At 41.6% G+C, this 12,191-nt stretch overlaps 1 protein-coding gene across 3 annotated transcripts in view; it reads left to right on the plus strand.

The window, feature by feature from the left end:
- The window catches only part of PAPSS1 (3'-phosphoadenosine 5'-phosphosulfate synthase 1), a 98,896-nt gene that overhangs the window by 1,936 nt on the left and 84,769 nt on the right, over positions 1-12,191 (plus strand). For all 3 annotated transcript variants that reach the window (XM_034671403.1, XM_002916940.4, XM_034671405.1), the window contains exon 2: positions 11,568-11,682. In XM_034671403.1, coding sequence (XP_034527294.1) covers positions 11,568-11,682 — 115 coding nt within the window. The remainder of the gene's footprint in view (positions 1-11,567; positions 11,683-12,191) is intronic.

Raw genomic sequence — 12,191 nt, forward strand, 5'->3', positions numbered from 1 at the left:
ATGAAGAAACCTGTTCTAACAACTCTGGAGGATTTTTTTTTAAAGATTATTTATTTATTTATTTGAGAGAGGGAGGGAGAGCTTAAGGAAGAGCCAGTGGGGTGGGAGGGGCAGAGGGAGAGAATCTGCAAGCAGGCTTCCTGCTGAGCAGGCAGCCCCGCCGCAGGGCTCAACATCTGGACACTGAGATCATGACCTTGGCTGAAACCAAGAGTTGAACGCTTAACTGACTAAGGCACCCAGGCGCCTGTCCTCTGGAGAATTTTTATTGAGGAGTGGAGATAAGTTTGAATGGGTAGGGCTCTAGGTTGTGCAGTTGTTAATGTTTGGTTGCTGAATTAAGATTTGATTCCCTGGGAACTTTTTGAGGAGGCTAGAATTATTCATTTTATGGGCCCTAGAAGTCTTCTTGCCCCAATAGAGAACATTCCTCGTATTTCCCTTTCACATACTTAAGTCAACTGAGGCAGTAGTGTGAAGAGCCATATACCTTTAAACTTTCCATCACATGATGGAATTGGATTTCCAGGAAGACTGGGCTGCTGAGGAAATTAAATACTTTTGAGCCCAGATGTGAAAGTCCTGGAGAACAGACAGGGTTATAGTGAGGTTTCAATGAATTAATAGATTTGAAGTATGCCTGGTGCACAAGCACTATTTAAGTTGTTCTTGGTATGAATTCACCCAGTGTGAGAGTACAAAGGGCTAGGCTAAGGTGGTAGTGGGAATAGCGGAATAGGTGCATTAAAAACATTCAAAGAAGAGTAAGAAGAAGCTGATTAGAATTAGGGGATGAAAGAGGGAGGTGGGTTAAAAGTTGATCTGAGGTTTTAATCCTGGGACGTGCGGAGAAAGGTGGTGACATGCTGGGAAATGGGGAAGTAGGTTGGGGGCTGGGGTAATGGTGATAATACATGGAAGGAGAGTTTACTCTGTGCCCAGTACAGTCTGAAATGTTTTATCTGAATTAATGAGTTTTTGCAACATTTCTGAAGTGGGTGTCATGAGAGATAGTCCTTTAAAGCTGCCTGAGCTCAGATCTGGGCTCCACTATTTACTAACCATGTAACCTTTTGGCTAGTCACTTAATTTCTCTGTGCTTCCGTTTGCTCGTCTATAAAATGGAAATGCTAGTCTCACTGGGGTATTGTGAAGATTGAAAGGAGCTAATATATAAAAATGCTTAGAACTGTCTGGCATATATAAGTGTTGTGTGTGGTTCTTAGTTTTGTTTTGTTTTGTTTTACAGTTACCCTCTTCATTACAATTAGTATTTCCACATTATAGATGAAGAAACTCAGGCCCAGAGAGGTCATAGAGTTGTTAGTGGTGGATCCAGTTTTCAGCATGCTGAGTGAGGTTCAGCTTTAGAAGATAGGCTATCCAGTAGAAATATAAGGGGAGCCACATAAATAGTTGAAAATTTTCTAGAGAGCCCATTACAGAAAGTAAAAAGAAACAGGTTGAAATAAATTTTAATAGTGTATTTTATTTACCCCAACATATCTAAAACAGTCACTTCAGTATAAATTAACTTCAATACTACCGTAATGAATATAAAACTAAGATATTTTACTTAAGTGCGTATTTTACATGCGCACATCTCATTTCAGACCAGCCTCATTTCAAATACTCAGTAGAGACATGTGGACAGCACAATGATAGGGATTAAATTAGGTTAAGGTTGGAAATAAAGATTTGATGGTTAAATTTGAGTTAGAGAATATAAAGGAAAAAAGAGATTAAGTCTTAAGCTTTGGGTAGTATCTTTTGTGAAGGAGTTGGTAAAAGAAGTGGATTCATGAGAGATAGGCAGAGAGACGTGGGAAAATGTAATGTTGTGGGATTGGGGAGATACCTCCATACATCTGCAAGAATGGGAAAGAGAACTCAGGAGTGAACTTGCCTCAGTCTAACAATCCGATGTAATGAATACCATTTTGCATCTCACAAAGCCTTTTTCCATTGGGATCAGCTTTTATCTGACCTTGGAAGTGTGTTAGCTGGGCTGAGGGAAATGTGGGGCACTCAGTTCAGGCCCAAGTGTTATTCACCCATTCGGTAGAATCATGTTGGGTTGCGTAGACCTACCTTACAGTGGAGTTGGAGCCTACTCTCCAGAGTGATCTGACATTCAGAAGCACATACAGTCTCACTCTGGTTTGCCTTTCCATTCCCCTCTCTTCCACCACTCCCTGAATTTCCATAGCTCCCTATCTCCATCCCCAACTTTCCTTCTGTACCTTCCATCCTCCTGATTTTACACAAGCCTTTTCCTTCTGCCTGGGATGCCTGTTTATTACCTTTATCAATTACTAAAATCTTCAGAGCTGGGCTGCTTCACTGTATGGTGTGGCCCTTCTGTGTGCACACGCTCTTGCATGTTGCCGAATTGTTTGTGCACCCCTGTGTTATGTTGCATGGTGCTATTCCCACGTATTACGTAGTGAGATTTCATTACAGATGTTCTGTGTCTACACTCAGCTCGTACAGCAAGATGGGGATAGGCGTGTGGTACAGAGTCAGCTTGGGCGCTTCAGATATTAAAAGCCTAGATAACATTAGTATCTGCACAGCTTAAGTTAGAGAATAAGCTCTATATGTGGTAGGATTCACATGACAGTTTTGTCACTTACCACCTATGTGATCTTGGGGACATTACCTAATGCCTCTGGGCCTCACTATCCTCAAAGGTAATAACATGGATAATAAAACATAGCTTATAGTGGCGGCAATAGTGCATACCTCCTAGAGTTGTAGTAAGGTTTAAATAAGTCAATGTATTTGGAGCACAGTGGTGGCATCTGGCACATGAGCACTATTTATGGTGTGCTTGTTATTATTTTTTAATCAAATACTTAACACCAGCTTTGTGCAAGCCTTTATTCAGGTGCTGGGGATGCAGTGGTAAGAAGACAGAGTCCTACATACTGTCATGGTTGTTGCATTTTCTCCGGGAGAGAGTTAATTAAAAGGCAAACAAATGAATAAGATAATTTTTCCTTATACCAGTTCTACCTTTTTGAGCAATTAGTCCCTTATACCGCTAGATGCCTTTTACAAAAGGCCGGTAGCCCATTCTGGATTTTGGGGAAGACCGAGGTGGCACAAAAAAGAAACAAGCATGCGGAAACGGAACACACAGCTGATGAAAAGCTGACGAAGAGGCCGGTGTATTCATTCTAAACAACATTGGCCTGACTGTGGTCAGGGGCGGGTATTGATCTTCCTACTGGACGCCAGGGAGATGCTGCTGGAAAAAATGCCTGAAGCTGGACCTCTGCTAAGAATGGACTCTTGATGTTGACTAACAGTAACAAGAGTGATAGCAAGGTCTGGGTCTGTGTTGTCTAATCCGATAGTTGCTCACCACCTGTGGCAACTTAAACTGAGTTACAGTTAAGTAAAATGAAAAATTCTTTTCCTTCTCTGCACTAGCCACATTTCATGTGCTACACTGCTGTATGTATCTAGTGGCCCGTGTATTGGACAGTGCAGTCTAGAACATTTTCATGGTCTCAATGTTGTCTTGGACAGGGCATCTCTACATAGTACCATTGGGATGGCTGCCAACACTTTTTTCTACTCTGTTTTTATGTATTCATTTTTACTTTCTTTCAGGGCAAGGAAATTTCGAGAGATAGTGACTTCTTTGGAATCATGCTTCTGGTGATTCTGCAGCCCTGACTTCTGACAGGGTACCAGCAGTGTTGGCCTTCCCTTAGCAGAGTTGTGTCTCTGAATGTGATTTGTGAAGTAAGCTTTGCCTGGTTCTGTTACATGGAGTTTTGAGGGGTAATTCTCTGCTTCAATGGTTCTCAACCAGATACAATTTTGCCACTCCTAGTGGGGTGTTTGCAATGTCTGGAGACATTTTTGATTGTTAGGTGTGTACGCACGCACTGCGGGGCTTCTGACATCTGTTAGCTAGAGGCCAGGGATGCAACTAAACATCCCACGGTCCACAGGACAGCTGAGAATTATCTGGTTCAAAAAGTCATTAATGCTGAAATTGAGACACACTGTTTTATTCTTTGCTTTGAGTAAGAAAAAGGAAAAAAAAACTGCATAACTGCGAAATGCCAGATTAGTAATTTAAAGTAAAATCTAGTTGGTAATGCCATTTTCTTATCCACCAGCCTGGAAGTTACCATCTTTTGCTCTGTGGCAGATCAATTATTTAGAGCATACTAATGACAAAGCAGTCAGACTCCAACCCTGAATCGTTTTGAAAGCAAGTTAATAAGTAATGAAGTGAAGAGAATAATTTGTCTTTTTGGTATTTACCTAAATAGTAATTATTTCTGTGAAATACCATTTTAAGGATAAAGTTCCTTACCAAGCGAGTTTTAACTGAATAAGAATAGTGGGAATAGTAGACATTATCTGTAGAAGTCCAGTTTCTGGGGCGCCTGGGTGGCACAGCGGTTAAGCGTCTGCCTTCGGCTCAGGGCGTGATCCCGGCGTTGTGGGATCGAGCCCCACGTCAGGCTCCTCTGCTGTGAGCCTGCTTCTTCCTCTCCCACTCCCCTGCTTGTGTTCCCTCTCTCGCTGGCTGTCTCTATCTCTGTCGAATAAATAAATAAATAAATAAATAAATAAATAAATAAATAAATAAATAATCTTAAAAAAAAAAAAAGAAGTCCAGTTTCTAATTTTTAGATGAATGCAGCCATTCTGTTTCTTCTTCGAGTTTCTTTGATGCTTGCATACCTTCCCTGTGTGTCTCTCTCGTATGTTTAAGTGTACAGTTTGTTGTCTTTTAGTATATTCATAGAGTTGTACCACCATCTAATTTCAGAACGTTTTCATTGCCCCCAGATGGAATCCCGTACCCATGAGCAGTCATTCCCCTTCCTCCCCCTTCCTCCTCTGTAGCTCCTGACAACCAGGTAGTACTTTCTGTCTCTGGATGTCCCTGATCCACACTTTCCTATAACTGGAATCCTACAACGTATGGCCTGCTGTGTCTGGCTTCTTTCACTGGTTGGATAATATTCCATTTTATGGATATATGCCACACATTGTTGATCCGTTCAGCAGTTGATGGACGTCTGAGTTGTTTCTCTTCTTTGGCTGTTACGGGTAACGTTGGCCGTGGGGGTTTGTGTACATGTTTTTGTGTCTACTCTCAAGTTCAGCTTCCGAGATAGAGGTTACTGAATTTTTGTCTCCCCAGCTTCTGATGTGTAGTCACCCTGGTGGGAGATGCAGGGGTCTGTCCTGGTGTGATGATTTCTTTATCTGTGTATAGTTTGTCTCTTTTCTGAAATGTTTTTGTTTTATGTTATCTGCAGTCCCTAAAAGGGCTCAATCACCAAATAGTCTTAGATTCGTTTCTGACTTCTAGGAATCTCTTAGAGCTGGGCTTTCCACCTGGAGGTCGTCCAGGGGCCCTTCCATTAAAGGTACTGACGTTTTAAAATCTCCATTAAATATTTAAGGGTTACTCAATCTTTAAAACAGACCTGTGGGGGAGCCCTTGTGTACATGGAGAGCACATGCACGATAGTTGACGGCAGTCGGATAAGCCTGCCAGGAACTTACTCCTGATTCGGGAGGTCGAGGGTGGGGCCTGAGAGTCACTTAGGGACGGAAGCATCTTGCGCTGTTGCCGTGCTACATGTTCTGCAGTAGCAAGGTTTTACGTATAGCATTTTCAGATTCTCTCAGCCTCCAGGAATGTACAGTCTTCACTTTTGCTGTTCGTTTTTAGCTTGGTTTTTTTTTTTTTTTGGTAAAGATTTTATTTATTTATTTGACAGAGACAGCCAGCGAGAGAGGGAACACAGGCAGGGGGAGTGGGAGAGGAAGAAGCAGGCCCCTAGCGGAGGAGCCCGATGTGGGTCTCGATCCCATAACGGTGGGATCACACCCTGAGCCGAAGGCAGACCCTTAACGACTGCGCCACCCAGGCGCCCCGTTTTTAGCTTGTTAAGGTTCAACAGATTAATTTCAGTGTGAAGTAAGGGCTGCTTCTCCTTGTATGTTCGCGACCATCTCTTCAGCTTACTCACATCGTACTCTGCCGTCTCTCCGTAGTCTTGAGACACACAAGGAACATGCCTGTTACCATTTCAGAGATTCCCTTTGTAGGAACACAGTTGAGCAGTCAGTTTAAGGTGGGTGGTGGGGTGGGTGATGGATGTTGAGTCCACAGTTACGCTTCATATTTGGTGTATATTCTGTGCTTTTACAGATTTCACTTAAAAAGGCAGCGTTGTTCATCAGATCATAGTAAACTCCCAAGGCATACACTTCTTTAAATGACATCGTAGGAGAAGTTAATTTGTCCCATAGGGAAGTGCCCATGTGGAAATTAAGGTGGGTCAAATAAGGCACACAGGGCCACTTGTGTGCATCATGACAGAAGTTTGTAGAACATGTAAAAAATTTGCACCACAGATATCAGAGGCCTCGTGTTGTTAGCCTAGTAACGGGAGTGATGGTTGTTTAGCCTGAAGTGTAGAAAGTGAGTAAATTCTCTTGAATTGTCCCATTTCTGCTAGACTTAAGATTTCTGAATGTCTGTCATCATTTCATTTGCAAGTTATGCAGAGAAAACAAATCCTGCTTTAAAATAAATGCCTTAGGTCTAACTTTTACTGAGCACTGACTAGGCACAAGGGAAGAGGTTGGGTGCTGGGGAAAATAGATCTAGAACTCATGTGCTTGACCTACCCTCCCAGGGAAGTCAGACTATACACACATAGAAAGACGGCTGAAAGTATAAAACAGTCCCTAAATAACAAATCATGTAGACAGTAAATATATAGGGACTGCTGGGATGTACATACCAAGACACATAAATATTTCTACAAACCACCCAGACTATAAGGAAAGAAACAGTAAGCCTGATTTCTCCATCTTGTGGAGAGAAGTTAGGTCATTGAAGACGGAGAGCAGGAATGTAGAATGAGAAGGAAATAACTCACTTAGCCCTTAGTGACTCACTAATGTCCTTTCTTTTGGGCGGAATTATAGGAAGGATTTGGCTAGTGTGGGTGGAAAAGAAGGGAAGAGGGACAGAAAGAAGATTGCTTGTGGAAGTGGCCTTTATATTGTCAGTGAAATTCAGGCATAATTCTACCACTTTGCCACTCTAGTAGTTTCAAAAAATGCTCTTTGATTTTCTCTGAGAAACTGGGAGGTAGGAGGTTGTGGCAAATCTTTTTTTTTTTTTAAGATTGTTTTTTAATATGAAAAATCTCAAACATTCATAACAGTAAGCCTCCTTAGATTGCCATATCTGCTGCCAGAAGGTTTTTAAAGGTAGGACTCAAGGAACGGCGAGGTAGCCTTCATTTCTAGTGGTGAAAACAGACAACCTCTGCTTATCCTGTATTTTCTCCAAACCACATCTTCAGCTGTTGATAGCTTCTCAGATAATTTTATACATTCTACTCAATTTAAAAAGGAAAACAGGAGATATTTTACAGGGCCAGAATGAATTAAAATTCACTAGATACATGTTTCTTCTTGCCCCAAAGCAAAATAACTTGGAATAAACCCCAAAGCAAAATGACCCACGTCAGACAGGTTCTGCCAGTGTGGGCACCCTCCTTGAAACCACTCCCTCAACCCCCCTTCCTTCAGATTCTGTTCTTCTCCCCAGGCAGCTGGGCTGGGAGCTGAAACTAGTGACTGATGGGAAGTGGAACCTTGTTTTTAAGATCCTGGAAATGTAGAGCTGGAAAGTAATGTTTGCTTCATTAGATCACTGAAAAAAAAATTAGTTCACACATATTGTAATTTTTCAAAAGTAATTATTGAACATGTAGAGCATAATTTTATTGGAAATGCATTTGTTAACTAGATGATTAGTGGGGGACTGGTACAGCTTTTGTGGTGTGCCTATTAAAAGACTTGTCAGATTGTCCCTTTGGCCCCAGAGGATTTTCTGCGTTGAGTGATAGTAGGACTCAGAAAGGTAGAGATGCTTTGTCTTGTTCACCAGGACGATCGGGGAGGGGGAGGTGGGAGAGGAGATCCCGCACCTCAGGCAGACCATTTTTAGAAAGGAGTACCATCTGGATGTTGAAGAGAAGGATAGAAATATTCTTTTACAAAGTTCGTACTTCTAAAACAAAAAACAACGCCACGCCCACCCCAGACACAGTTCAGGCTTCTCTACCGCGAGGCTGTTGATACCCCGTTTTGAAGACCTTTGGGCCGGGCTACAGCTCTGGTTGGATCCACTGCGACTGTCTGCTTCATTCTGTGTCCCTGCTGTGGCTGTGGAAAACGCTGTCCTGGTGACGGGTTTCGCTTTGAATTGTTGAATATTGGCTTCACGTGAGTGGTTAGGACGGCTCAGCAACCATTCTAGATTTCCCTTGTCACTTTTTCATTCTTCCTTGTGCTCAGTCTGCGCTCTGTCTGGAGGTGCTCCCCCGCAGAAGTCATCACAGGTCTTAAGTGTCCTTGTTCCTCTGAAGCCTCGCCTGGCCGCCCTGTCTGAACATCCCTTCTCTGAAATTTCTTCACAATTTTGCTTTATTTACTCCTTTTCTTTTTGATACTTACTCCTGCCTAACTTGTATGATTTACTTATTTATCTTCCCCCATCTCTCCCATTAGTCCAGTGGCTTTTAACTCGAGCTTGCATCATAATCGATTGGAGGGCTTTAAAATACACTGTTGGGGGGGCGCCTGGGTGGCACAGCAGTTAAGCGTCTGCCTTCGGCTCAGGGCGTGATCCCGGCGTTATGGGATCGAGCCCCATATCGGGCTCCTATGCTGTGAGCCTGCTTCTTCCTCTCCCACTCCCCCTGCTTGTGTTCCCTCTCTTGCTGGCTGTCTCTATCTCTGTCAAATAAATAAATAAAATCTTTAAAAAAAAATAAAAAAAAATACACTATTGGTCCCTACCCCGGAGTTTCTGATTCCCTTGGCCTGGGGGCAGGACCTGACCGTTTGCATTTCTAACAGTTCCGGGGAGATACAGAAGCTGCTCCCTAAGGGCCACACCTGGAGAACCGCTGCACTAGGAGTGAGGGCTAGATAAGCCCCATGAGGACGTGATTTTTATTGGTACTGTTTGCTCTTGTTTTATCAGCACCTAGAAGAATGTCAGGCATGTACTATGCGTTCAGTAAGTAGTTTTGAATGAATGTTGAATAAAACTGTCTTGAAAAGTAAGAGCTATAAGCGGCATCAAATACAAACACCCTATCAAAAAAATGCTGTCACATAGCTGTTTTATAAAGACGTGCTGCTAAAAAGAACCTAAATTAGGGGCGCCTGGGTGGCTCAGTCGGTTAGGCGTAGGCCTCTTGATTTTGGCTCAGGTCATAATCTAGGGGTTGTGGGATCGAGCCCCACATGGGGCTTGGGGCTCAGCTGGGAGTCCGCTTGAGATTCTCTCTCCCTCTGCGCCCCCCCCATGTGCACGTGTACACGCTCGCTCTCAATAAATAAATAAATATAAAAAAAGAAGAACCTAAATTATGTTTTTGCCCCACAGGAAGAGAAAATAGAGACTCTAATTTTTTTTTGTTTTGTGTAGAAAACAGCTTTATTGAGATATAATTTGCATGTCATTCAATTTAGCTACTTAAAGTGTACGGTTAAACGGTTTTTAGTATATTTACAGAGTTGTGCAACTGTCATCACAAACAATTTTACAGTATTTTTATCACCCCCAAAAGATCCCTGTACCCATTAGAAGTTATTCCCCTGCCCCCCAATCTCCCAGCCTGAGGCAATCACTAATCTGCTTTCTGTCTCTATAGATTTTCCTATTTTGGATAGTTCAAATAAATGGAATCATACCATATGTAGTCTTTGTGATGGGCTGCTTTCACTTAGCTTAATGTTTTCAATGTTTTTGAGGGTCATCCAAGTTGTAACATGTTTGAGTGCTTCATTCCTTTTTATTGCCATGTAATATTCCATTGAATGGATATATCTATATATATATGGATATATATATGGATATGTATGGTATATATATGAATATATATATGGATATATATATATGGATATATATATATTTTAAAATATTTTGTCTGATTATCAATTGATGGACAGTTGGGTTGTTTCCACTTTTTGGCTTTTATGAATAATGCTGCTATGAACTTAGGTGTATATGTTTTGTGTGGATGTGTTTTCATTTCTTGTGAGTAAATATCTAGGAGTTTTAATTATTTGATCACATGGAAACTGTATATTTAACATTTTGCAGAAGTGCTGTTTTCCAAAGTGGCTGTACTATTTTGCATTTTCACCAGCAAATGTATGAGGATTCTAAATTCTCAGCACTCTCACTGGCACTTGTTACTGTCGTTTTGATCACAGCCATTCTAGTGGGTTGTAGAGGTATCTCCTTGTGGCTTTGATGTGATGTGCCCTTTTCTGATGGCTAAGGATATAACATTTTTTTGTTGTTGTTTTTTGCATGAGAGAGTCGGGGGGCCAATGGGGGAAGAGAATCCCAAGCAGGCTTTATGCCCAGTGTGGAGCCCGATGTGGTGTTCAGTATCACAACCCTGAGATCATGAGCTGAGCTGAAATCAAGAGTCAGATGTTCAACTGATTGAGCCACCCAGGCGCCCCTGAACATCTTTAATCTGCCTGTTCTGTCATTTGTATTTTTTCTTTGGAGAAATGGCTCTTCAGATTCTTTGAGGCCTGTGTAAATTAATGCTATTTTTGTTTAAGAAGAGAATTTGGAAGTGGGGCACCTGGGTGGCTCAGTCGTTAGGCATCTGCCTTTGGTTCAGAGCATGATCCCCGCGTTCTGGGATCGAGCCCCGCATCAGGCTCCTCTGCTGGGAGCCTGCTTCTTCCTCTCCCACTCCCCCTGCTTGTGTTCCCTCTCTCGCTGGCTGTCTCTCTCTCTGTCAAATAAATAAATAAAATCTTAAAAAAAAAAGAATTTGGAAGAAAAATTGCGTTCCACTTTTTTTGTGGAATAACCACAAATCAGCAATGCGTCTGCTTTTTTCCATCATGCATTTCATGATACCTGCAGACCTTCCACACTTGGTTCAGGAGTCTGCTTAGATGCTGCCTTCTTAGAGGCCTTTGTTGATCATCCTGGCTAAAGAGGCACTCATCCCTGATCCTTCTTTCCAGTCTTACCCTGTTTTATTTTCTACAATGCACTTGTCACTCTCTGATATTACAATAAATTTTATTGCTTTGTCTTTCCCAGTGGAATGTAAGCTCAGTGAGTGGGGACCCTGTTCACTTGGTATACTGGTAGGGCCTCAGTACATACTGGTTGAATGAATGATTAAGTGAGTGGAAGACTGGGCTTGGGAGTCCACCGTTCCCTTGTCATGGGAACTTGGGCAAGCCGTTTAACTTTTCTCAGGTTTAACATCTTCATTTGTAGAACCACAGAGGTAAGAGTCTTTGCGTTCCTGGGTGGCTCTGAGGGTTAAATTCATTGGTGTATGTAAAGCGCCAAAGGGCATACCAGATACTATACAGAAAAGAAAGCTGTTGGTTTTAATCTTTTTCTTTGCTTTTGGCATGTTACATAGAATAGTGACAGCAAGGAATATGTGTTTACTTTTTAAAGGACTCAGGTGACCCAGAATTTTGCTTCTTTTTTCCAGGGGATGCAGAGAGCAACTAATGTTACCTATCAGGCTCATCATGTCAGCAGGAACAAGAGAGGTCAGGTCGTGGGGACCAGAGGTGGTTTTCGTGGTTGCACAGTTTGGCTAACAGGTATGGTCTAGAGAGATAAATCAATTAATTTCAAAAGCAGTGTTTATAGACAGTCTTGAACCAGGATGTAGTGTATTTATTTAAATTTTGAGCTGTTTTTTTGGCTCTTTGCATTATTATATAAATTTTGTAATTGATTTAACCAGTTCCTCCAAAATCTGGTTGGGATTTAGTTTGGGATTACAGTGTATCTAAAGGTCAATTTTGGGGAAAATTGATCTTTAAAAATATTGGGTAATCCTTTTCTTGAACATGGTTTATGCCATTGATCTTATCACTAGTGATGCTTATAAATACTGTTTATCAGATTTTTTGGTGCTTGTTTTATGATCTTATCAGTTTTCATAAATACATATTTGAAAAGGACATCTATTCCCTGATATGTGCAATGTTCTATATATGTTCGTTAGATCAAGCTTGTTAATTATGTTGTCAAATCTTCTGTAGCCTTTGTTGATTTTTTTTTTTTTTTTGGACGATATTGTTGAAAACAGAAGTAAAAATTTCTT

The sequence above is a fragment of the Ailuropoda melanoleuca genome, chromosome 11 (genome assembly GCF_002007445.2).
Source record: "Ailuropoda melanoleuca isolate Jingjing chromosome 11, ASM200744v2, whole genome shotgun sequence".
Taxonomy (NCBI): Eukaryota; Metazoa; Chordata; class Mammalia; order Carnivora; family Ursidae; genus Ailuropoda; species Ailuropoda melanoleuca.